The sequence below is a fragment of the Cheilinus undulatus genome, linkage group 17, assembly GCF_018320785.1.
Source record: "Cheilinus undulatus linkage group 17, ASM1832078v1, whole genome shotgun sequence".
Taxonomy (NCBI): Eukaryota; Metazoa; Chordata; class Actinopteri; order Labriformes; family Labridae; genus Cheilinus; species Cheilinus undulatus.
In genome coordinates this window covers 11977669-12004064 of record NC_054881.1, presented here as the reverse complement: position 1 = coordinate 12004064, position 26396 = coordinate 11977669, and the positions used below count along the sequence as shown (strand labels likewise).

Below are 26396 nucleotides of genomic sequence, written 5' to 3'. Positions count from 1 at the left end.
TGTGGACCTTTAAGTCAAAATCTGATTCATTTTCTCCACATCTATTTAATTAGTTCATATATCAACCTCATTTTAAGAAAAAACATGGTCTGATTGTTAGCCATATTAGCCATACTAAAAGTAAAGTGTAAAAATCCATTCGTATTCAGCATTATGGATTTTATTATTAGCTATAATGTCAAAACTATCATAGGTGGATTTACCACAAACTATCCAAGTGGGAAATGATTAAACTTGCAAAGTAGATAGTTTAGCCAGACTCCATGTCTGTCATCAGGCAAATTCATCTTGCAAATCTCCAATCATATGTTTGCACCAGACCTGAAAACAATTTTGACCAATCAGTGTCATTTAAGGAGGATGAGGTGGTAGCTATGGGGTCAGCAATGGCTGCCACCAGTGTGGCAATTAGCCTGGTTGTAGCTATAGTATAGCGGCAGTTTTTTATTTAGAGCTGGACCACATGTGTTTATGAAATAAAGAGCAAGGAACCACACTGAAAGCTTTCATGACAGAAAAGATATTTTGGCTCCTCTGTCAACCAGTTTCAGCATGACTTCGCCATAGTGAAGGGTGGTGTTTAGTTGTATTGTGAGCCAAAATGGCTGCTGGCAGAGCGATTATCTTAGAGGTAGCCACAGCAGCAGTTTTATCCAAACTTGGCCACAAATCTTTATTAAGCAAAGAAGTCCAAAGAATTGAACAAAAAAGTTTTTCAAGGTTGAAAAAATATTTCCACTCTCCTCCCAACTTCTCTTGACATGAGTCAGCAATAGTTATGGGCAGGGTTTAGTTGTATTGCAAGCCAGAAGCATGGACTGCTGCAGCTTCTAGCTTGGATGTAGCTTTTGAATGGCGGCAGTTTGATCAGAACTGGGCCACATTTCTTTTGCCAAAAGAGCAAAAAACAACAAATCCAAAGCTTGTCTCGGTGGGACAGATGTTTTTTTAACTTCTCCCTTTTGGCCTCAGCATGAGATTTATCCAACAACAAGCTTCACAGTTTATAGGCTACAACAGTGTCTTACTTTTGAGCTCAAGTTACTTATCAGAGCTCAGCATCCTGATTGGCCTGTATTAAATGTGGCAGCCAAAAAGTTTGTCCAACAACCTTCTAACATTTTTTTTTTACAGTCCCGCCCTTCCCACACATTTCATATGGGAGGTGTCCCAGACAATATATCCCATGCAATAGATATATGAAACATGTTAATTGAAACATTGCAATTAAATTAAACAGAAAGAACTTCAACACTCTGTGCAAGTTTTAAAAGCTATCATATGCAATCAATTGATGGAATCACAACGGATTATGGGAGGTGTAGTTCCTTCCCTTTGCATCATATATATAAACAGTCTTGGGACTTTTTCTCCATTTCCAAAAGACATTTTTGCACCAAATCAAATAATTAATGCTCATTAGTATTCAGGTAGCTAGTTGGTGTGGTTTCTGGATTAAGAAAAAAAAAAAGGAGGGATTTTGTTAAATGTCAGTGGAGGATTGAAAGGGAGAATTTGTTCCGAATCCAGAGCTCCTGAAAAAATGAACGGTCACTTCTGAGCGCTATCACTGTGGCTCCACAATCATAAAAAATGTTTTTGTGGTTTCAGGAAAGGCAGTCATTGAATTCTAACAACGCAGACAGAAGACTGAATGAGAGATACAGTTTCTTTGTTTGTTCAGAGACAGATCCAGTGATAGTCACATGTTATTATTAAGAAAAAACATCATCAAATCCACTAGTTAAAACATGGAATGACTGAATTTCTACCACACTGTCAGTCAAAATGATAGGCAGCGCCTGATGCAACCTCAGATTGAGCAGATTCTTATTTTTGAGCACAAATTTGGCTCCCAAAGATTTTGAAAGCAAGCCAACCGACCTGCAATACCTATGTCACTTAGAAGAGTAAAAACTAAAAGGATTGCATCAGAGTTTAAATAGTGCAGCTCTCGCCCCATTTCTTTGATGTCTACCTGTGATCCATTACCGCATGAGAATAGCTATGCATTCCCCTTCAGTTCTTCATTGATTGAACTCACCAAACATTCAGAATAGTCAGGCTTTTAAGCCCTGTGGAGTCCTGCAACACAAGTTTAATGTGTTTGTTTGAACCTCATCCTTTGTCCCAATAGTCATTCTTGCACATTCTGGATCAAATCAAGCCTGTGTAGATGGAGTAAACCCACACAAACCACCACCAGCAAAAAGAGAAAATAGCAGCAAGTCAAGGATTTTTTATGATAGACAGAAGTTAGTTTCATCTAGTTGTGTAAAATCCAAAACTTTTTCAAGTAAAATGCTCCAAGAAGTGCATATTTTGAGTGCTGCTAGTGATCCGTGATCTTCCACATTGGCTGGGTTAGACTCCTCCCCACAGTTTAAATGCCAAAAGTTAGCGATTTAGCTAATTGCCTGGTAAAAGGTCAATAGGCATGTGAAAATGAGACACATCGTGGGTGTTCATTAGCTGTGCTGAAAGCTGCTAGAGCATATAAGAGCAGTTCTGGGCACAGCCAACGTCTTTTTCCTCGAGGGATACTTTGTGAAGTCCATTTATGGCTGCTTGTCAAAGAAGAGGACAATGCTGTCAAAGCTTTTGTTTTTGGGGTATTCACTGTAAAGACCAGCCAAGGGACACAGTGAATCTGTCAGGGAATCTAACGGCCTTTTGTACGAATAAATGAGATCAAGCTGCTTTTTAGAGCTACTGTGAGGTTCACAAGTTGTTCCAATCGGCTCAAACAAAACCTTACCACTTTTTTTTAACAAATTCAATTATTCAAAGAGCGTTTAGACAATGGGAATAACAGCTGAACACATATAGCTGTGATCATATCTTCTGTCTTTCTATAGGATGGATCTATTTCAAATAAAAGAGTTAGTAAATGCAGTAGTAAGTGGGCTCGGCTCTTGGCCACTAGAATTTTGAAGGTTCAGACCCATTACTCTACATATAGCTAGTAAAACAAAGTTTTTTGAGTTGAGCTGAGTAAGTCTTTTGAGAGAGCTGTGGTTGTAGAAAAATTGGGCCTGAAACTGTATTGACGTGGTGATTGGATATTGAAACTATTAATATATTGAGAAAGGTGACTAAAAACTAATTTCTCAAATATTTTGGGTACACAATCATGGAGATAGATCTATAGTTATTAGAGCCAATGTAAAGATGCTAAAATTGGGTTGTTGAGATATCGTCTGCCAAAACCGATGAGAAGCCTGGCTGCATTTTGCACCAGTTGGAGGCGAGAGGTAACCTTGCAAAGTGTTTCTGTGTTTTTTACTGGCAAATCCATCTTGCAAAGCTCCCATCTAAACAGTTTGGGCCCGGTTTGAAAGTGACAGGACCAATCAGCGTCAGGGGGCAGTACTTTCAGGCACGGCAGAGTCGTGATGCATGCAAGCAGCGAGAAGAGGCCGATGCAATTATGGCGGAAGAGATTCACGTGGATGCTGCTAAAGCATCAGTTTTATCGAACTTAATGATATTTCTTTATTAAAAGAAGAACAAAGAACAGCATTGAGTTGTTTTCTTTTTAAAGATAATAAAAGTTGTGTACTGACACGTCTACAGTCGCCATGGTTCACGTAATGCAGCTCTCTGTGGAGTTTACTCGTTGATAGCATCGCACCTTGGTTTGGAGCTACGACGTCACCTGTTTTGTTGCTCTGATTGTCAGAGAGAACATTCATCCAATCACCCTCTGAGTTTTTTTTTTTCAAAGCCTCTGCCCTTTCTCAAATGCTGCCTATGGACAGTTTACTATATGGAAGAGTGAAGCAAATCCATCTGGCGTGTCAGGTTAGGCGAGAAGGGGATTTTTGACAGCAGATATAATACTACGCAAAAAAAAAAAAAAAAACAGAGACATGACTTCTAGGCCATGATTAACAATCCAGAAAATTTAAGAGCACTGAATATTTGGGCTTTTATGCCTTTATTGATAAAGGAGAATTGTAGATAGAATAAAAAACAGGACTGAGAGAGTAGGGTGGAGACATGCAGGAAGGGAGCTGGCCTGAACCTTGGCCACCCAGCATGGCATTGTTCTTTTTTTTCCCTTAAAGTTTATAAAACCTTCAACCCAGCAACTTATCAAACAAGATGCACACAAGTATAGTTTTTTTTGTTGTTGTTGTTTTGTTTTGTTTTGTTTTTTAAGCTGGCTAGACATATGCTTAAAAGTCTTATCTTGGTTTCAAGTTGTGATTTTTGACGTCAATTTCCCATGTAAGTTTCTTTTAGGGTGCAGTTTCCCCTCTCTGAGAATCTAAACTGAAGATCTGTTTCCTCTATTTGTTTTTGGCAAATCATGACAGATCGTTTTAGTATCAGACTCAGTAATGGAAAAGATGAGCGGTTCGGGAATATGCAGCGAAAAAAATTAAATCGCCCCCTTGTGGCTGGCTGCAGTACAGGTGATAGGAGAAGATCTCAAAAGGCTAAACGTTTCATTAATTTTTGAAGGATGAAATATTTTTACACGAATATGTTGATCAGACCAAAATATTGATTTTGATTGTAGTTAATTTCAATGTCTGGCCCCTAAAGTGCCTGTTAAGAAGAATCTGGCCCTTGTGCAAATGGACTTGATGACCCCTGCACTAATGTTATCATTTGCAATGATTTGTGGGTTCTCTCACTTTTGAAAATCAATAAAGATTAAAAACTCTTTAAGTGTGCCAGGCTTTAAACCAAACATCCACAACATTATAGCAACCACCTACTAACCTACAAATTTGGCGGGTAATCTGTACAAACAATCAGTTCTATGTCCTAGAACCTACCGAGCACCATCTCGGCCTAAAAATGCCCCCAAAGTCAAACAGTTAACATTTACCACATCATTTTAAATCAGTCTGACTCTGATAACTCCACATGTACACCCACTAGTGTTTCTTCCTGAGACCTTGTGTAGCTTTGAAACTGTAAGATGTTGTTTTCTGATAAACATATCAAAGTATAAACTATCTGTGTTCCTCTATCGTCTCTGCTTGTGTTTGTTGAAAGGGAAAAAATGACCTGTGGACACCGCCTCATGTTTCTTAATATTATAAGAATAAAAGAGAGAGCCCTAGTGATCCTGCATAATAAGTAATGGCTCTGTACTGCGCTCTCTGTATAGCTTAAAAAAATAACACTGTTCTGAGGCTGCAGAAAAATAAGAACCATTTATCCAACCAACATGGGAGCCAATGCAAACAAAAGCCTGTGACCTAAATGAATGGAAATATTCAACCTATGCCAATTTTGAGCACAGGGGGGTAGATTCTTTATGCTTTGCAAATGCCTGGCTTGAGATGAGAGAAAAATATGGTTCACCAAGAGATTAAATAAGGCTAATTGTTACCCATACATTAGTGTTGAGGAGAACTGCAGGCTGAATTAAACGATTGGATCTCATTATGAATATATTTGAGAGGCATAGACCTTAAAAGCTCTCCATTGACTGTATGCCTCTCCGTGGGCTGTGTGAAGTGCTATCACTTTGAAGAGCACCATGAAGAGTGCTATGATTGTTGAAGAAGTTACACCCTGTCTTTCTAATTAGAGGCAGAGTCGATAATTGCTCTTAAAAGAAAGTGTTTTTGGGAGAATACTTAACACCTTGGCTCACCCTTCACCCAAATGCACAAATAGAATTTGGCCTTGCATTAAACCTAAAGCCAGAAACCAATCAAAAGAGCTTTGGCATTCTTTTGGAGCCGAAAGAAAGAATCTCTCCCAGGCCTGTCATCTATCAATCGCCTTGGAAAGCCAGTCTTCAAAGCGCGAGGCTAATGCATTTGATGCATGACAATAAAGCTTTTCCCAAAACCTATGGAGTCCTTTGAATAAGTGGCAGTTGAGGACTTAAAAGTGCTTCTTTGACAAACCACTTAGTTTTCTGATTTCAGAGGACGGGTAATGATGCCTTCAGATGGGAACAAAAAGAGAAGGAGGGGAGTTGGAATGAAAAGAAGCTTCTGTGATTCTCCAACTGGTTTTAATAACCTGCATAAACTTGAATAAATCAAAGAACCAATCGAGCTATTCAAACACTTGACCACAGTTGCGCAGTCTTTCATCATTCCTTTTCCCCAGGGTGACTGTCACTGAGTGAAATCCTTCTCTTCTGCTAATTATTGGCTGTGTCAATGTTTAAGAACAAAATAGTCGTGCTTTGGAAAACAGAGCCACTAATGGGTAAAATTGCTATTTGCATTCAGTGACAAATGATCTGTGAGTGATGTGTAAGAAGACTCGTTTCAGATATCGATCATGAAATGTGCTAAGAAACAATCCAAAAGAAACACCAGAGTTCAGCTCTGATATTTAAAGAATACAACAACACCTGCAGAATCTTCTAATTGCCTCATTTTACACGATAGTCGCTCCAATATCCAAGCAACTTGCACAGTTCATGCAACTAGTTTCAATGGAGACCTGCCCAGTAAATTATCAGATAAGAGGATAATTTAGTATTTTTGATTATGATTTTTATAAAGTATTTGTCAATAGTATTTTGTTAGCTACAGGAGATGTTGGTCAGTATGGCTCCTTTATGGAGAGACCTGTGGAAGCATGTATTGAATCAAGCAATTAGCCATGCAGTCTCCATTTGACAATGTGTGATACAAAATGGGTTGTTCTGAAGAACTCACTGACTTCAAGTATGGTACTGTGATTGATGCCGGTTAAGGAAATATCCCTGCTAGATATTCCACAGTCAACCATAGGTGATATTAGAAAGCGGAAGCATTTAGGAACAACAGCAACTCAGTCACAAAGTGGAAGACCACCAAAAATGCAGAGCGGGGTCAATAGCTGCGTTTCCACTACAGTTTTTTTGCAAAATAAAAGCCCTTTAAATGTGTTTCCACTGAAGGGTGTTTTGGGCAGGAAGATTGTAATTCTCGTAAAATCTCATCTCGCAAGACTCCGCTGCAAGGAAGCTTGATACTCAAAACCTGTTGTGTGTTATGATTACGGTTATGATTAAATCCACAGCAGTTGCCTTGACAATTTCGAACAAAAGACGAAGACAACAGATGATAGTTGAAGGGAAAAAGGACATATGTATGGCAAAAGCCACTCTCCAATTTCCACATACAGCAACTGCGCCACGATCTGCTGGCGAATCATACTGCGGAGCACACAAATCAATATTACGTCTCGTCCTGCAGCGAGAGCAAAGGATCAAAGAGAGTTCAGTTGGTCACAGAGCTACAACGGTGCCATTGACCAGGAAAAGTTAACTTTTGAGGACATTTAGCCAAAGAATCTTACATAAAACCACAGATCCAGACTTTAACCTTTTAACTTCCAAATGTACTCACCCAACAGTGGAAGCAATAATATCATGGACCTATACCAGAATGGATGATAAATTAGGCCCCAAAAGGTAAAATAGTCTGCTGTTGACGTACTATTCCTGCGTGAACTTGCAGTTCTCCTGTGATCTCTGCCCACCAATCAGGGCTGCGTGCCACGGCGCAGCGCTCTAAACACTCTTTCAGTGAGCAAGGTCGCTCACCTTTGGTTGAAGCAAACTTGTGGCGCTTCATTGCGTAGTGCAGTCATCCTATGTGGAATGGGGGGGTAAGGGAATAAGTGTGATGTTAAGAAAAGTCTCGTTTCCTCTTCTGTCCTCACATACTGTGCCATGTTGTCTCGGAGTGAACTGGTCATATGACATCATACGTTATGTCCTGTGACTTGTAAATGACAAAGTGTTTCCATCGCACGTTTGCGATATATTTCTATATCGAAACGTCTGCAAAACCTCATCATGAGAGCATAAAAACTTTTTTTGCAATATTTGAGAGGTTTTTTGAAATTCAGGTGTTTCCATTACCTGTTTTTTTATTGTGCTGTTTCATTTTTTACATTTCTAAGGGTGATGGAAATGCAGCTAATGACTGCTAAGGCACATGGGGGTTTTCAAGGCCAAGCAGCTCAAGCCTCACATCACCAAGTCCAATCCCAAGCGTCAGATGGAGTGGTGTAAAGCACACCAACACTAGACTGTGGAGCAGTGGAAATTTGTTCTTTCAAGTGACGAATCACGCTTCTCTCTTTGGCAGCCATTTGGGTTTGGCAGATGACATGGAAGCATTACCTGCCGGACCACACTGTGCCAACTGTGAAGTGCAATGTCAAGATTGCCCTTTAGATTTGCTTACCCCTGTCACTATTGCTGGCAGTCATGTATTTGTTGTTTACAGTATCTCGGAAACCAGATTTACCTCCATGGAGTAATTTTGAAGGTAGATGGCTCCTGATGTTTATTTCCCTCACAGAACATTTTCAGTCGAGGTACAAAGCATGGTGTTGATTCAGAGCTTTGATACTATGAATCCATGCTGCTATATTCATGATTACATTGCTAAATCCATGATAACTGATTACATTTTCCATGGTAAAAAAAAAAAAAACAAAAACAAAAAAAAAACAAAAAAGAAAAAAAAAACAACTTTGCACTGTTGCCACCAGTCCTCTATGATGCCACTGGAAATAAAAGACAACACCTTGCTGACCAATCATGATGTCACAATTTCTTCTATTTTCTTGGCAGTAGCAACCAAAAAGGGCAAGCCAAAAATCAACAAGACCCATGAAAATTATCTGTCAGTTTGTAATGGAAAAAAAATCCTAAAATGGGATTTACTGACGCTGATATATTCTAAAGGCTATGAGCGGATATAAAGAGAACAGCAGCTACAAGTGTGTATGTAAGTGCTCTGCTCAGGTTCCATAACAACGTCCCATCCTGTGCTTATATAAGCTAGTCTGAGGCCTTTCCCTGATGTACAGGAGACATGATTTTGCACAAGGCTAAATGCAGATCAAGTGATTTGTAGTGAAAATTACCAAAAGCTATCATTAACGATGAATTAAGGGAACAGTGATGGATCATGGGATTTGTAGTTCATTCGCCCTTGGGAAAAAATGTGTACAAAGTCTTGCACATTTTAATTTTTCCTCATTGTTGAATGCTGTTTTGGCGCAGAAAAAAATGCACAAGTATTCAGACAGCTGCTTGGCTTGGTTTCCTGATTAGAAATGTTGACATAAGGATTCTCTGAAATGTCATAGGAGGATTTGAAAGAGGAAATTCACTTCCTGAACCAGAGCTGCTCAAAACAAGGGCATCACTGTTGATCTCTACAGGCCTGTATGCACTTGTTCTTATCAAAAGGCCTTCTAATAAACTTTTTTATAAGTCTTTAATCATGATTCCAATTAATACTTGCTCATCTAATTTTGACAACAAGATCAGGCAGAGCTTCATATCCCCAGGCTGGGAACCAGTGCTTTATAGACTAGAGAATCTCTGCAGATGGAGACTCAGCAGGTCTGAATGAGAGAACTTCTGTGGAAACAGAAGGATGGGAGAGATCCAAAATCACCTGTTAGTGCAGGTGTGTTAACTGTATATCCCTTGACCCCAAGAGTGGGACTTAGTATAAAAAGGACTTCAAGGCCTTTCTGGATCTGAGAGTACAAGCAGAGCACATATGCCTGCAGCCAGAACCCCCTGCCATACTGAACACTGATGTTTCATGTACTTTCTGCATGTGACACAAAATAAATCAAAACACGAGGAGAGCCAAACAGGGGGTTTTTCTACAAAGTAAATTCAGCTCACACCTTTTTTTTTAAAAAAATATTACATAATGACACAACACATGGCCGGCACAATATGTTTACTTGATCAAACATACCATGTGTTTGCTGTTGAAGAGGAAAACTGAACTAAATAAACAAACTTTATAACCTTTACCGTGAATCTTTAAGGAGATGCACTAATTCACAATATGGCTGTCAATTTACTCAGCAATAAAAGTTGAGTTTCACATCATAAACTGAGATAGTTGATCAGCTGTTTACTTATCTTGGCCAAGGAGAAACTGCGACATCAACACATTGTAAAGCTGAAACCAGATATCTAAAAAAAAAGCCTAAAGTAGTTCAACGTTGTATGCATTTAGGGCAACCTTAACCTCGATCATAACTCTAAATATGATTACACAGACTCCACTAATTGGCGTCGAGTGTTGACATTCTGGAGTCAGACTGTCTCTTTAAAAGGCTCACAGACACACGAGCTGTGAAGAAACAACCTTGACAGTAGGAACAAACAGCCTCTTATCTAACTAAAGCTAGTGAGTTTAGACTATCAGCCCAGGAAGAGATTAGAGACTCTGAGAGTCCCCCAGTCCTGACCTTACAGCTTAACCTGGGGCCTTAAAGTAACTTAACCAACTTTGAATTACTAGGAAGATACAAATGTAATATTGGAAATATTGGAAATGTGCATAATACCTTTACATCCCCAAAGTAGTGACACAATAAAGCCAGGGGACTGTAAAGTCTGAACTTGCTTGTGTCTCAGTTGGTAATGACCTTTCAGCTTTGCTCAGTTTGATGGGAAATCTGTCTCTTTAGAAATCTGGATTATTTGTCTTAGCTCACAAATGAGAGCTAGTCTTCTGGGCTTCAACAGCTCAGACACTGGCTCTGAAACAGGAGACAGTGCCTGCTCTTAATTTACTTGTAGAACTGAGTCATTCATAAATGTCAAATTAGTACTCGGCCTCTTACCCCACGAATTTAATTTGTTTAATAGTCTACCACTTTCACAAAAAGCATGTTAATGACAAAACATTGGGGAAGAGCTGTTAAAAGGGTGCATTAAGCCTCTTCGCTTGGTAGATTTCTCAAGACTTCTCTGCCATCTCCCTTAAGTCATTTGTGATACTGACCACCTCCACATCAGGCAAATTGGTTAACCTAAGGGGAAAATCATGGTTCTATGTAGTGCTAGCATCAAACTTAATGTATGTTGCAATGTTCTTATACTGTAGTGTACAGGGGTCAGTGTACATTCAGGCAGTTCCATTTACTGGTGGAAATATTCTTGAGATACTCTTGTTTTATATATATATATATATATATATATATATATATAAAGGTCCAATTTTTGAATTTTAAAAATTCAGTTGTTTTTTTTTGTTTGTTTGTTTGTTTGTTTGTTTTTTTACGAAAGACTTGAGGAAAAAGCAATCATATGACTTAAAACAAACAAACAAACAAACAAAAAGATGTATTTTTTTCTGTTTTCTTATTTTTGACTGAAATGAAATACAGGAAAACAGCAATTTTTCCCTGTTTTTTAATATAAAAATATAAAAAATAAAAGGATCTACAAGAGTTCCTCCAGATTTCTGAGGCTTGTTTCAACCACGAAATAGAACAGCCAGAAAATACATTGACCTGTGTCGCATCTGACTTTTGTGTATCACTGCAAACCACTTACATCCCATTTATTTATCCCTGCATATATTTACCAGTATATCCTTGCTCCTGCACAGGCACTCCAACAACTCAACAGGCCACACTGGCCAGCATTTCCTGTGGCTAATTCAGTGACCACAGACTAGTACCTCATAGAGTCCCACTTCAGAAATACCAAACTGTCTCTCAGTCATGTTGCAGTGCAAGCAGACTCCTGTCTTTAGATAGATCTCTGAAGTATCTTTCTAGGTCTCCATCGGCATTCAATTTGCAATAGGACACCAACTATCGGTCTCACCCACTAAAGAACATTCTGTTTGAAATTAGATTTCCTCCAGTCTGAGAGGACAGAATTGACCAATAAGAAAATCACCCATACCTTGCAGATGAATCTTGCTCTCAGGGCTCTGCAGAAGGATCGAGCTCACTGAGTCCAGATTGTCATAGCTACTGCAACCAAGTGGGCCTGTCCGAGTCTCTGTCACCTGCAAGAAAATTGAGACATACAGCATTTTAGAAGAACTGAAAAGCTCCTTTTTCATGCCTCTTAATGATCTCAGTACAAAACCCAAGATAGGCTTCACGAGATATAACAGCGATTAAGACTGTCAGCAAGCAGAGGGATGTTAGCACCTGTTCATTACTGCTGTCAGGGAATAATGTCACAGTCATTAGGCAACTTTCTTTCTTTGATTGACTTCGACTTTCACATGTGCTAAATGAACTGAGTTCACACCTTCAGGCCTGCAGATAAAGTAAGATTTAACAGGATGTATGGTGACAGTGTCTGACACAAGAAACATGTCTGATAATATCAGCATTTTTTTCCCGCTGGCCATAATGTGACTAATGAAGTCATGTCTCAAAAAAGGGCTATAATTGCATTTTAAACAACACCTCTGCATAATGTAGCAGCTGGTAGAATGTCCAATTTCCTGCAAGGTTTGCAAAACCTTTACCGAAGGCGACACATAAATGGCCCTTTTTCCAGAACCCTGTCCTTGTCCGGGTCCAAACAAAAAGCCTTAGAGTGAAGCAGTGGCTCTGCCTGCCCACCTCAAACTACCGTCAAAAGAAGTAATGATGCTGTTCAGATGTGAAAAGACTGCTTTAAAATATACAGCCTCCACATTTGAGACCTTGAAGAGGTTGCGGTTGAAAAGAAAGGAAGTGAGAATTCTCTCTTCTTTTCTGTTACCTTTGTTCATTAAGTTGTTCTGGCACTTTCTGATCGTACTTTTAGTACTTTTACAAGGTTTCAAGATGACAAATGAGGTTTTACTCAACAAAGGAGATTAAAGGAGAGATTAGATGAATCTCACAAAAAAAAATAAAAAAAAACCTCAAGCGTTTTAACTTGAAGCTCTTTGTTCTGCAGAAAAATAAAAAACTGGTTATGCAAAGCTGGGGATCTAAATAAGGCGGTAAGCCTCACCATGTTCTGGCTATTGTGTTATCTTTAAGGCTACGAAAATAATTAGGGCCTGAACCCCAATGGGCAAGAGGCCCTGTAGCTTTCTTTTGCAGTAGAGTCTGAAGTCTGAATTGCATTCTTAGGGCCAAAACATGCTCAGAAATCTTCAGAACTTTACATTGAAGTTGCATTTTACTTGGAACACAAAATGGTACGGAATATAAGTATAATTTATCCAATTTCTAGGGATCATAGCTGGAAAAACTTTTCAAAGGGGGTAAATCTGATCAAGCTCAAAATTAGTATTGCATTAGAAGAGACCTTGATAAGGAAAAGTTTTTAAACTGGTGTGGAAAACTGAAAAGGTGTGGCTGCATTAAGCCTTTAAAGTTGATATGATTCACCATGAAACAGGAAGTAGTTTGAAACTCAGCTGCTTATAGTCTCATCTTTCCCAAACTTGGTACAGAGGCCTCTTCGTTTTCTTTTGCAATAGAGTTTGAAGTTTGACTTGCATTTTTTAGGACCCAAACTTGCTCAATTTTTTATAAAACATTGCACTCAAGTTGCATTTTATTTGGATGATGTAAATTGGGTTTTGCTGAATGCAAATATTTAGGATATACTGAAGTACACAACTCAGTGTGTTTTACCTACATGTATGGCATTTAATAGGCATATAAATCATGCTCAAAGCTACCAAAAGTCCAACAACACAAACTCTAAACTAAACAGGAAGTCCACCATTTTCATATGAAGTTGGAATATACTGTAGGTGAAATTAAACCTATTTCCAAGGGTCACTCTTGGACAAAGTTCTCCAAGGGGGTAGATCTAATCAAGTTAAAAATTGGTGTCCAGCTAAAGGAGATATTGATGTGGTAAACTTATTAAATTGTTGTGCAAATCTTAAAGGGTGCGGCTACAATTAATGCCTTAGTATTGACATGTTTTTTAATGAAACAGGAAATGGCCTATAACACAGCTGCTTATGTTCTAATCTTAGCCCAAACTTGGCACAGAGGCCTTATTGTTTTCCTTTGCAAGAGTTTGAAGTTTGAATCACATTTTAGGACCCAAACTTGCTTACAATTTTTTAAAACTTTGCACTCAAGTTGCATTTTGTCAGATCATGTAAATGCATGTTGCTGAATGTCTCCAAGGCACCCTCTAGAAATATTTAGAGAACACCAAGAAGTACACAGTACAGTGTGTTATACCTACATGTTTAAAATGTAACAGGCATATAAATCATGCTCAAAGCTACCCTAAAAGTCCCACAGCCCAAACTCTAAACATAACAGCAAGTCTTCTGTTTTCAATTGAATTTAGAATATAGGTGTAATTTAACTCATTCCCAGAGGTCACACTTGGTCAAACTTTTCCAAGGGGGTAGATCTGACCAAGCTCAAAATTGGTGTCCAATGAGAGGAGACCTTGATGAGGAATAGTTATCAAACTGGTGTGCAAAACTGAAAGGGTGTGGCTGCAGAGAGCCCTTAAAATTAAAATGTTTCGCCATGAAGCAGGAAGTGGTTTATAACTTGGCTGTAAAAACTCCGCTCTTACGAGAACTTTATAAATCAGTTTCTATATTGGTGTACAGGTAGAGGAAACCTGCTGATGAAATAGTAAAATATTAAATGGACTTGAGGTTGTATAGCACTTTTCTTGTTATTTGACAACTCAAACAGCTTTTTGCACCAATTCACTCAACAATACATTTTTTCAGTTCCTTTCCATCAGCTTCAATTGAGCAGAAAAGTTACTGATGACAGATGAAAAATTGAAAAAGGATCTAAAGACTTATGCTTAAGATCAATAAATTACCATAATGTAAAAGTAAGTAGAAAAACTAGTTGTTGCAAATATTAAAGACAAAGAAGTTAGGTATTAATACACACAAGAAATTGTAAACATTTCGATGAAATAGAATGACACACTCCATGAATTTCGAAGCCTGTTAAATTTTTCTGATTACCTCGGGTGCCTGGAGCTGGATTATTTCTACCCATTTTTTTTGTTTTAATCACTTCCATCAACACGGCTGCTTTTTTTTTTCATTTTTTTGGAAACAGGTGTGTGGGCGGGTTGGAGGAGACAGAGCATCACTGGTTAAGTCAGTCAGTGTGTTTAAAGAAAAGGTAAAAAGAAAAAAACAAAAAGTTTTAGAACAGATTTAAAAGACAGCAAGAATCCCAACAAATAAGGCAGGAAATGGAAAATAAAAACAAAGAAAAAGCGCAAAAGAAGAGAAATCCTGTTAACACCACGGTAGAACCATTATCATGTTATCATACTGGGGAAGAAATTGTTTAAGGGAAAAAAAGGGTTTGTACAGGAAATTTACTTGCATTTATAAGATTAGGGGGCTAAAGCTTTGTATAGGAAATGGCCATTATATTAATAAGATTAGAAGGCTTAGATACAGTTGGAGGATTTTTCAAGCTGATCACAGGATTGGGATTGGGGCCAGTTTGGACACAGGCTGCTGGGTTTTCAATACTGAGCTTCTTGTAACCTTGAGTACATTTAGTATATGACCTATTTAAAAAACATCCATTTCCAACCGTGTTAAATGTGGACTACAGCTTAATATATGGGATATTATGTTACCCATTGTACTGTATGTAAACTTTCCACTCTCACTCGGGACTCTCAATCAAAACAAGAAAAGTTTATGTAGAAGGTACCCCCACCCTCCAAACCCCTGCAACAGTGTTCCCACTGGACCTTTTCAAGCCTTACAGAGGTTCTGCTCAGCTCATCCAACCTCTGCCAACTGCCACTGCTTATTTCTTGTTTCAAATTGAAGAAGCTATTAAATAATAATAATAATGAGGATATTCATAATAATAATAAAAACTCTACTCTATGAGGTGCATTTTCGAAACAGTAAACTAAATTTCATGGAGAAATTTTGGAAAATACGGAGGAGCAGCTGAGCATCCTGGATCGATCACAGTGCAAAGTAGGAAAGTAGGTCCACTTTTAACCCCTTCAAGCCTGCTGTCACGTTGACGCTCTTATTATACCTCTAATTAATATGATCAATGAATTATTTAAAAATAAAACTTTTGAATACAATCTGATAAATGATTTTAAATAATGCCTTCAAGTAGATTATCAGATGCCAAAAATGCCTAATGTTTCTTGATTTCAGTAGAGAGTTAAATAATTTCAGTTCCAAAATATTAGGATTTTCTGGCTAATATTTGTGTTTTCAAGCTTTCAGGGGTTAACAGCTTTTTGTTGCTCAGCACTATGTGTCATTTTACATATCATCGTCAAGGAAAACTTCTATTTAACAGGCAGAAACCAGATTTATGTTGAACAGCCCTCTGCCAAAGCTGTGTTAAAGGACAAAAGGAAATGCAGAAAGATGGGGGAGATGCAGAAAAAGACAAGAGGGAGACACAAAAGAGAGGAGGAAGATACAGAAAGAGAGAAGAGAGATGCAGACTAGATGGGAGTGAAATGCAAATGTGTAGAGTTTCAGAAACAAAGAAGAGGGAGCTGCAGAAACAGAGACAGGGGAGATACAGAAAGGAAGACAAGGGAGATGTAGAAAGAGAGAAGGAGAAGAGGGAGACACAGAGAATGAGAAAACCAATTAAGTAGCACCAATGAAGAAGATAGATTTATAGCTGTCCTGGCCATAAATCCATCTTAAATGTATTTCAGCCTTTGGCTGAAGTCTCCTCAGCCTTCTTCTGTTTAGATTTTGAGGTGGACTGAAAAAAAAGTTTTGCCATTGCTACTATGGTTGAATGAGTGAGCCTGGATGGAGAACCCACTAGAGGAAACATTTAAATGCTACACAGAAGACTGACGCTCAGGTAGCTCTTAGTTTAGGACCATATGTAGATCAAACACTCTTCATCCTCTCCTGAGAACCACACCTTTAAGGAAGGTTTGTGCAACCACCAGAAGCACTGGTGGTTATTTTTTCATTCCCTTTATGAATTTGATAACTAACTAGATATAACATAGAAGTAGTCATTTTTAATTAATGTAGACATTTCAGTGCAAAAATTTGACTTACTGCACCTTTAATTAGCACTTATCATGGAGTTGTGCCTCCAACTGAACTAGAACCAGCCATGCATCTCTTGTCTCACTGAGCCTGACAAGAACATCATATTGACGGGAGAAATTGATTAACACTTTGTTTATCAGCCCAGTAACTTGTGCATCCTCCATGATGGTGTCACTGCTGGTGTGTTTGTGTGTCTGCCTATCTATCAGTCTGTCTGCCTGCGTGTTTGGTCTGGGATTGACAGTTCGAAGCCATATTTCCTGTCTTTAATGTTGATCCTGCAGCAGATGGTGAGCTGACAAGCAAGAAATTAGACAGATGTATATCTTACCCTTGGCATCAGGCTGTTGGGGAGGGAGTGAGGGGGATGCAGACGGGGACAGACTGTGCAGAGGAACAATACAGTCCTAATATCAAATGAGTCTAGGTTTCAATAAATTCAGCTCATTTACATTTCTCTTGAATATATTGTATTTGCACCACAGTGCTGTTCCATATGGTTTAATGACTTCTATTATTAAAGAGGGTTTTTATGCACTGACTGCACTGAATATATCAGTTTTTTTTATTACAGGGAGGTATTGTTTGTAGCAGCATAAATGCAGATATGATGTTTATCAAGTCGGTAATTTAAGTTCAAATGTAAACAACAATTTGCACAGTTGATTGTTGTTGTTGTTGCTTCCTGGTAACTGTGCCTTTAATTTGCTTTGACATAGCGAGACAAGTGACTTTGGGGTAGGAGCTGCAAGAAAATCACCTTTAAGAGAGATTTTCAACCATGTTATCTGAGCTGGATCTTATAACTCTTAAAAACATAGTTAATATTTTAGTGAATGTGTGAAGAAGCTGTTAACAGGGAACATACTACAGCTCCTGGAACAGTTTCAGCCCAAAGCCACAGAGCTCTTCTTTTACATCCTTTCAGCACCAAACTTGGCATAACTTGTGTTCTTTAAATTATTAGAGGCACAAAATGTACCATGGTGTTGAATCCCATAGCTAGCAGTGTTTTCTAATCTTCCGCCATTCATTCTCAAGGCTTTTTTCACCAAGATGAGGGCGTGTTCACTGGATGTTTGACAGCTATCATCAATAGGAGCTTATGTATTGAAGGGGAAATCCACAATGTTGTTGTTTAAGAGGGAAATTTTAAAATTTGTGTTTTAACATGTTTTATTACTTATAATGGATGGCAAATGGAAAAATAGACATTAGATACCATATAAACCAGGGGTGTCCAAACTTTCTCTGTTGTGGGCCACATGCAGAAGTATATAAGGATGGTGGAGCCACTTTCATCTATCCCACTTTGATATTAAAGTAAGTAAAACTAGTCTAATGTAAGTTAAGATATACTTAGCGATCAGGTATGCTTAAATGGCATATATGTGTTTATGTCTGTTGATTCTTTAATGTTTTTATGCCAAGTGTTTTTATTTGTATTATTTCAATCTCTATGTTCAGCACTTTGATTGAAAGTGCTTTATAGATACATTTATTATCATTATTATTGCAAGGCAAATGGCCAATCATTTAATGGATTTCTGGGAGACCAATCAGACTTCAGATTGGCTCAGGCTCCACCCCTGAGATATTATTGGTGCTGCTATTTGATGCCGTAATCCATCAGGGTGTTATAAACCAAGATATCTTTATTATTTTTGGTTGCCTATATGTTTATTATTTATACTGTTGTCTTATTTTGGCCTAAAAAAAAAAAAAAAAAAAAAAAAAAACAGCATAAAAATGTTGAAAATGTTTGTTTACAGTGTTAGCATGGTAGCACTGCCCTGTGTTGAAACTACTCCGAATAATACAGTCTAGCACAAGCTTCATGCTCTATTAAGGGCCATATTTGATTTAATTTAAGGACATTTCCGGGGGGCCAGTCAAAAATGGGCCACGGGCCACATTTGGCCTTCAGGCCATAGTTTGGACACACCTGTTAAAAACATTCAACAAAATTTTTTCTATACAAAAATAGCATGGGTGCATTGTCATTGTATCCATAAATTTATTCTGTATTTAATAATTTGTATTTAAGCATAATAAATGAAGTAATGGACCCTAAAACTGATCAGGTTCTTTAGAACAGGGGTTCTCAACTGGTAGGGCAGGACCTAAAACTGGGTTGCCGTGCAGTTTTCAGTGTGTCACAAATGCTTGCCTGGGTCAGACGCCTGCTCTGCAGACACCCTCGCTGTTAGGACAGAAATACGAGGTTAAAATCCAGGTAAGAATACCAAAAGTTATAAAGTTGACCTGCGAAGACTGAATACAAAATAATTAATATGTCTGACTAAAGAGTCTGCTTACAGAAATAAAATCAACCTCCATTTAAAGATTCCAACGCAGCTAAAGCTAACAGAGCTTCATTAGCTTAAGCAGGCCTCATACTACAAGAAAAATCATTAAAAGTCTAATGTAGCTACGTTAGTTACATAACTTTAGCTAAAGCTACATTAGCTTTAGCTATGTTTTCCTAGGCAAATCAATAAAGCTAACTAGCTATACATAGCAGGCTAAAGTCAACTATGTAGCTTTGTCATCTTTTGCTACATCTTACGAAGCCACCATATGCATACTAAAACAGGAAATGTGTTGTAATTATGTCACTTCTGTCCTGGCGGTGGAGGTATGCCTTGCAGTAATGGTCTGCAAGAGGGGTGTCTGAGAGCTGCTGTCTGCAGCCAGACCCCTCATAAAATGTGACAAAAAGGATCCCTAGGTGGATCCCACATTTTTTAAATCAGTTTTGCAGTGTTAATGAGTAAATTGTGGTTGTTTTCTGAGATCTTGACTTGTTTTGTCCATTAAATGTGTTAATCTCTCAAGAGGTCTAGAATAATATCCGTACTTGCATGTTATCACAAGAAAATAGAGTAAAAAATCAACCATATACGTGCATTTCTTCCTTGGCTTTGTGTAATTGCACATTTTTCAAACATTTTTGTTTTATTTTATCCCTTTTGAAACAGTTTATGCCCATCTGAAATCCAAACTGCAATATTTTCAATAAAATAAACTTGAGTCTTTAAGAATGGTGTGGGGAATTTTACATTGAAGAGGTGCTGGTGGGTCCAGAGGCTACGCCAGTAGAGATTCACTGCTTTGGAAATCTTATTTTTATAAATGCATGATTTTCCTTTTAGTTATTTGGAAAGGGCACAGACCTCCTAAGTTACAAATGGTGAATTTTATTATACACTTTAGCAGTGCTACTGTAGTTGCAAGAGATACTACCACAGACATAAAAAAGATATTTTAAAATAAGTGAACCAATGGAACTTTTCAGGAGAATATTAAATCTTAAGAAGCATATTTGGTACCCAAACACAAAAATATACAACCAAACACAAAATGAGGGTCCTAAAGGTTAGCTGGAACATTATTTATTCCAACCTGAATGCTAACAGTGTTGACAAATGATCATATCTCTGCAACTGCATCCTCAAGACCACAATATTCCCTGCATATTTCCATCTTCATTCCCCTTCCAACCACAATGGCCGTTGAAATGCACCTCATGGCCTTGCACAAAGTGCATGCACAGATTGATTACAGAGCTACACTTGCCTATCACACTCTACCATCTTGATGGCTGCTGACGCTGCTCTTTTTCCTCCCCTTTTTGTTGTTGCCAAATGAATTACTTCCCTCAAAAGGTTGTGTTGCATGATCCATGGTGACTGAGCAAAGTGAAAATCTGTCCTCTGTCGCCAACGGACATGCTCCCAGGTGGCATGGCAGACGTATGCGGGAGCTAGCACACAGACACGCTTTGGGTGCCTGTGCATAAACATGAGCACAGCTTGCATCAGCCAGTTTAGCATACAGTAATTTTCCTCCAAGAATTATTGGAAGCCGGACTGGAAGCAGACATACGCGGCTTTATGGATTAGAGACTGACCCTTGTAATCTGAATGACTTTAGGAAAGTAGTATGCAGCACTTGTTCATCTCTCTCTCTCTTTTCTTTCTCTCAAGCACACAGAGCTCTGTGCACCAGATTATGAAAATGGAGTATAACGTAATAAAAATACAAGGAGCAATCAAAGGACTGAAGTGGGCCGAGGGGGACTTAGAGGATTTGGATTATTAAGCAGAACACAACAGAGGAATCCCACTGGGCGCTGACTATATCACAGCCCACAGTCAGAAACCATGGTTCTGGAACATCCTCTCTAATTGTCATCTGTCATCAAGAGAAGCATCAAACCAAGTAAATAGGAGATGATGCACTTGAGATCCCAACTTTCCTCTGTTCCTGTTTTAATTCTGCTGGCGACCAAACGTGCTATTCCCAAAGCTCCGAATGTTGGAAAGCAAAGTTTCCTCATGTCTGGGCAACTTTCTTTGTGTTTCAAAGTGAAAAATGTCCTGGTGGAATGCAGTAAGACTAGAGTAGATCAGGTTACTCCATACTACTTTGTTTCCCTGTGAAAACGAGTCCCATGTGGACCAGTTGCAAGCCCAATCAGCTACCAAGAAGACACTAGACCTCAAGCATTTTTATGCTTCTTACTATTGTAGAGTTTAAACCGAGGTGTACCTACCCTTGAATGTCTTTCATGTTGCTTATATCTCCTTAAATCTCTGTCCTCATCGGGCTTAATTTATGTTCTTTGGTCCCTGTTGCCTGCGATCGTATAGGTTCCTATGGGTTCCTATGATGTGCTGCTGTTGTTCTTGATGTCTGGGTTAATCATGATGTCTGGGATGAATTTTTCATGGGATCTTCTGCTGTCAGGGTTTTGTTGAAGTTGTTTGGGTGCTTTGCTGCTGGGCATTGGCTCCTTTATGTTTGTGTTCTTGCTTTCTTCGTATGCTGCTTTGCTCTCACATATGTCTTTGCTCGTATGTCAAAGCATTGTTTATGGCCCTGTTTTTTAAAAATGCTTTACAAATGAAGTTTTTTCAATTGTTTGAAAGAGAAGAAGAAATACCAATACAGCAAGAAATGTTTATCCCGAGTTGTGTTGCATGACTGTTCAACCAGTGCTGTCAAATAACAGTATTTTTCCACATTTGATTCCATATACATGAATTTTCCGAACATATTTTACTGAAACATTAGCCTCACAGCAGCGCCAAAGTCTTTTTTAGCCAAATTGTGATATCTGCCTGACTCTCCCCTCCTAACACTACTGATTTATTTTCATATTTTTATTTTGTGCCTTACTGCCTATATCCTCAGCCAATCAGAGTGCTTGTTACAGTCCATAATCACTATATGCCTGAGTCATTCATTACTTATTATCTATCAAATCACTTTAAATACCTCCGCCAAGGAGTTTATTTGATCGGCAGGGTTTGTTAGTTTGTTAGTTAGCAACATAACTCAAAAGTTATGGATGGATTTTGATGAAATTTTCAGGAAATGTCAAAAATGGCATAAGGAAGAACTGATTAGATTTGGGAGTGATCCAGATCACCGTCTGGATCTAGGAATTTTTCAAAGGATTCTTTCCTATTGGAAGATAGGGCTAATGGCGGAGGTCTGCGCTCTCCGAGTGCTTTTCTAATTTGTTATGTAGTCCTTGTGTCTTTTCTTTTTTAAAAGAAACTTGTTTAGACATCTGGTAGAGCTAACCATTACAGTATGGATAAAAAGTTCCTATAAGCTTGACAAAATATGCGCATTTTCTTTTTTCAGAGAACATTCAAATCTGTCTTAGGCAATTACGCATTCATGCATATGTATTTTATTGTATCCAATAACCTGTACTGTATTGTCTCCTATTATATTGTTTCATAGTACATCTTATTTTATTAAACCAAATCATATCTTTTCATGGCTTATAATAATTTATTTTACTTTATTGTCTCCTATCATATCAAAATACATTATATCATATTGCATTGTTTCATATTGATAGTGTCTTGTCCTATCAAACAAGTCTGGATCACATTGGATCGTAACGTAACAAAACTCAATGCAACCAAATGTTACCTTACAAAACTTATCATATCGTATCGTGTCATATCATATCATAATGTATTGCATCATGCTGTATCATATCATATCCCAGTGACCTTGTATCGTATTATATCTTTTCGTACTGCATTGTGTCATACAAGGTTATTATAGAAAACTAAAACTAGCTGTGTAACTAAAAGTACATGTAAAAATCAACTTAGTTATGTGTTTACAAAACAAAAACAAAAAATTAATTAGTGACAAAATCTCCTCAGGTTTAGTCACAGCAGCAGAGTGTCTGACTAATCCAAGAGTAAAATGCCTGATTCGATAGAAGAAGACTTCACAAAATGGTTATTTTAGGTCTTGAGTTGTATTCAAGCATCAAATTTGAATAAATATCATGAAAAGTGAGGAGTAGCTTGTTGAATGTGTTTTTAAAAATCTGTATGATTTTACTTTTTCTGACCCTCTTGAGTCTAGCCCTTTGACTAGACTCCCATGTTGCAAAAAAAGAAAAAACCTAATGCTAAAACTAACAAAAAGCATGTTAAAAGTGAAGTCTTTTTGTAAAATAAACAAATAAATCAATAAAAAAGTGTACTGAAATTAAAAACAAACAGTAAAAATGAAATGAAATAAAGACTAATGAAAAATCCAGCACTATAACCTTGGTGTCATATCATGGGCTATAAATTCAGTCTTAGCAAATATGTAATATTCAGCTATTTTTTTTATTTACATGCCACACTGGCCTTGCCTTCAAACCTACTGATAGCAATTGGTTGATAAATGAAGACTGTGTTTCGCTATCTTTGGCTGTGAGAGTTAACATTGTACTATGGATGAAAATAATCGACTGCTGTTGAGCACTGACAAATAGATTTTTAGCTCCACTATATTTTTGCATTACACAAAACTACCAACATGTCAATTGGCATTAAAATCACAGCCTTGAGAACACATAAGGGCATATCAGCAAAGTGACGGCTATGATCTGAATATCAAACCATGTAGTTGCTGCTAATTGAAAAATAAAAAGATAATTTTTTGGATGACAAGATTCCTTCCTCTTTGACTCAGACTCAAAAGGGGTGACTACGGCTCAGTGATAGAGTTGGTTGTCACTCAGTTTGATCCTTAACTGGTGTCATTTACATGGGTAAGACTGAACGCAAATAGAGCCAGATGGAATAGCCAGAATGAATACAAATAGGGTGAAATAAAACTTAAGGACACTTCACTTAACATCTTTTGCCATCAGTGAGTTTATGTGTGTATAAGTGGATGACTCAGAAAATGTGCTCTGAGTAGTCTGCACTCTTGAAGAGTGTTTATACTGCATATGCTTTTACAAAACACAATTACTTAATTTATTGTTTTTTATAATTCTGTACGCTATTATTGAGAGACGACTGGAACTTACACTCATAGAGTTGAAATGCACACATGCACAAGCAGAGTGAGGGGGCTGCACACAGTTAAGCAGACTGGCATCTCTTCAGCAATCAGACCTATTTTCAGACTTCAAACCAACAACTGTCCAGTCCCCGCTAAGTCCCTAAAGAGTTGAGTCCCTGCAGACTTTGGGGTTTCTTCCACTCCTTCTGGACTGCACAAGGCTGCCCATCAAATTTGCTTGTTTGTGGAACCAGACACGGTATGTCAGGTACAGTCTCGAGAAATGTTCCAAATGTGAAGTTTTGACACAAGTCATTTAATTGGTATCGGTGTTTACTTACAGTTGGATGTTTGTGAATGCTTAATGAGCTTCCCAACTTTGATCAATGTTGCATTCTCACTGCTTCAAGTTTACAGGAGCATTAAGAAGTCCACTCTTTTAAATATTCTACAATTAAAATAGAACAATTTGTCATTTTTTGATTGGACGTGGCCTAGTTAAACCACTCTAATTAGGCGATGGTTGGAAATCTGTGTAGTGTATTTATCTTACAACTCATGCCAGCACTGGCCATGTACTTTTTGCACACAGGCTAATTCACTTGTCTGGCTGACATTTCCGATGCACCTTGCTTTTAATAAAGCACCAATTAAAAAACCCTCATTAGGAGCTTGGAGTTTGAAATTTTCTTTAATACAGAGTTTGAAACATACTAGGAGGCTCGACTTGGGAGGCAAAGGACAAAAATGTATGGTATAATTGCACCAATGCAAATATTATTGGGGAGATACTGCTAAGTAGATTTAGTGAGAGAACATTTTGGGCTTCCAAGACCATCAGCTGTGTTATAAATAACCTAAGACTCTTGCCTAATTGGGGTAAGTCACATTCAGTCAGTGATTTTGGTGAGTTTCTTTCAAATCTGAAGAGGAAATATGCATTTGCATTTCAATGATTCCACTTGGCATCATTTGCCTGTCTGCTACTTCATTTGTGATTGTGTAAATTGTGTGTCTCGTGTGATTCTAAGTCGTTGTTTCCCAATTCAAATGATTCCCATCTGGAGAAGTGACATGTCCAATCAGCTGCCAGTACACCAGCAAAGCATCTGACCTCAGGCATATGAAAGATGCTTCTGTAGAGAACAAGTTGTTACGGTCTTAAGCTAGTTTTAAGAATAAATGGTTTATTCATGATCTCTTGCCACAGTCCAAGGATGTCATAGCTACAAAACGTCTGGCTGCTGAAAGGTGCACTCATTGATTAACCATTGATATTTCAAATGAGGAAACAATGGTCTTGTATCAATCTGTTTTTTAAGAAGAACATGGTTAATTAGTGATCTTGGGGTAATGAACTACACTATCCACAAATTTGTAGTGTCAGAGCAATGTTTCTCATTGGTGGAGCCCTTTGTTGCTCTCCAATTTTAGCTGTCCACTGCTTCTACTAAAGTACAGGGGAAAAGCTACATTACCCAGAGTCCAATGCATCTAATGTATCCCATTGGTGGAGCCTGCTTTGTGTCCACCAAACTTCTACATCCATTTCCAGTTAATTTTCAATCATTAAACATTCATGCCATCATTTACCTTTCTTTTTCTACTTTCTTTGCATAAATGTTGCTTATAATGTGTTCTTATGAGTTTCCACTGGGACTGGTACTTTGTTTAAAATGAGCGCCCTCTGCTGGGGCCCCTACAAACTTGTGAGGTACAGTCAGTGGCACCATTGCCAGTCTGCACTTTGCTGTCTCCGTGGTAAGTTGATTTATAATAGGTCCACTAAATAGCCTAAAAATTATGCATTTTGAAGAAAGAGGTTTTTTTATCCATATGTTAGTGGAAAACTCTGCACGATTGATTTGAACTGTATCAAATTGTATCATGTTGTATTTAATACATTGTACCACGTGCCATCACATCATTTTGTATCTGTGTCATAATGCATTCTATTGTATAATTTAATCATAATGCATTGTGCCATACTATATTATAATGTATCATATTTTAACATATCTTACCATACCGTAATGTATAACATTGTACAGTATCTTAACAAAATGCAATGTAACGTATCATATTGTATTACATTGTAATGCAACATAATGTAACTTAACATAATGTATCCTATCATAATGTATTGTGTCTTACTGTATTATAATGTATTGTGTTGTATCTTACCATATTGCATCATATCCTATGCCCTTATATTGAGTTGTGTTACATCATATTGTGTAGTATCATGTTGTATTGCATCCAGGGGCAAAAAGTAACTGATTACATTTACTCAAGTTACTTTAATTAAGTAGTTTTTTGTGTACTTGTACTTTTTTG

At 37.9% G+C, this 26396-nt stretch overlaps 1 protein-coding gene across 1 annotated transcript in view; it reads right to left on the bottom strand.

Moving 5' to 3' along the window:
* The window catches only part of brinp1 (bone morphogenetic protein/retinoic acid inducible neural-specific 1), a 293163-nt gene that overhangs the window by 64662 nt on the left and 202105 nt on the right, over positions 1–26396 (bottom strand). The window contains exon 5 of the mRNA XM_041811183.1: positions 11663–11768. Within this exon, the coding sequence (XP_041667117.1) occupies positions 11663–11768 (106 nt within the window). The remainder of the gene's footprint in view (positions 1–11662; positions 11769–26396) is intronic.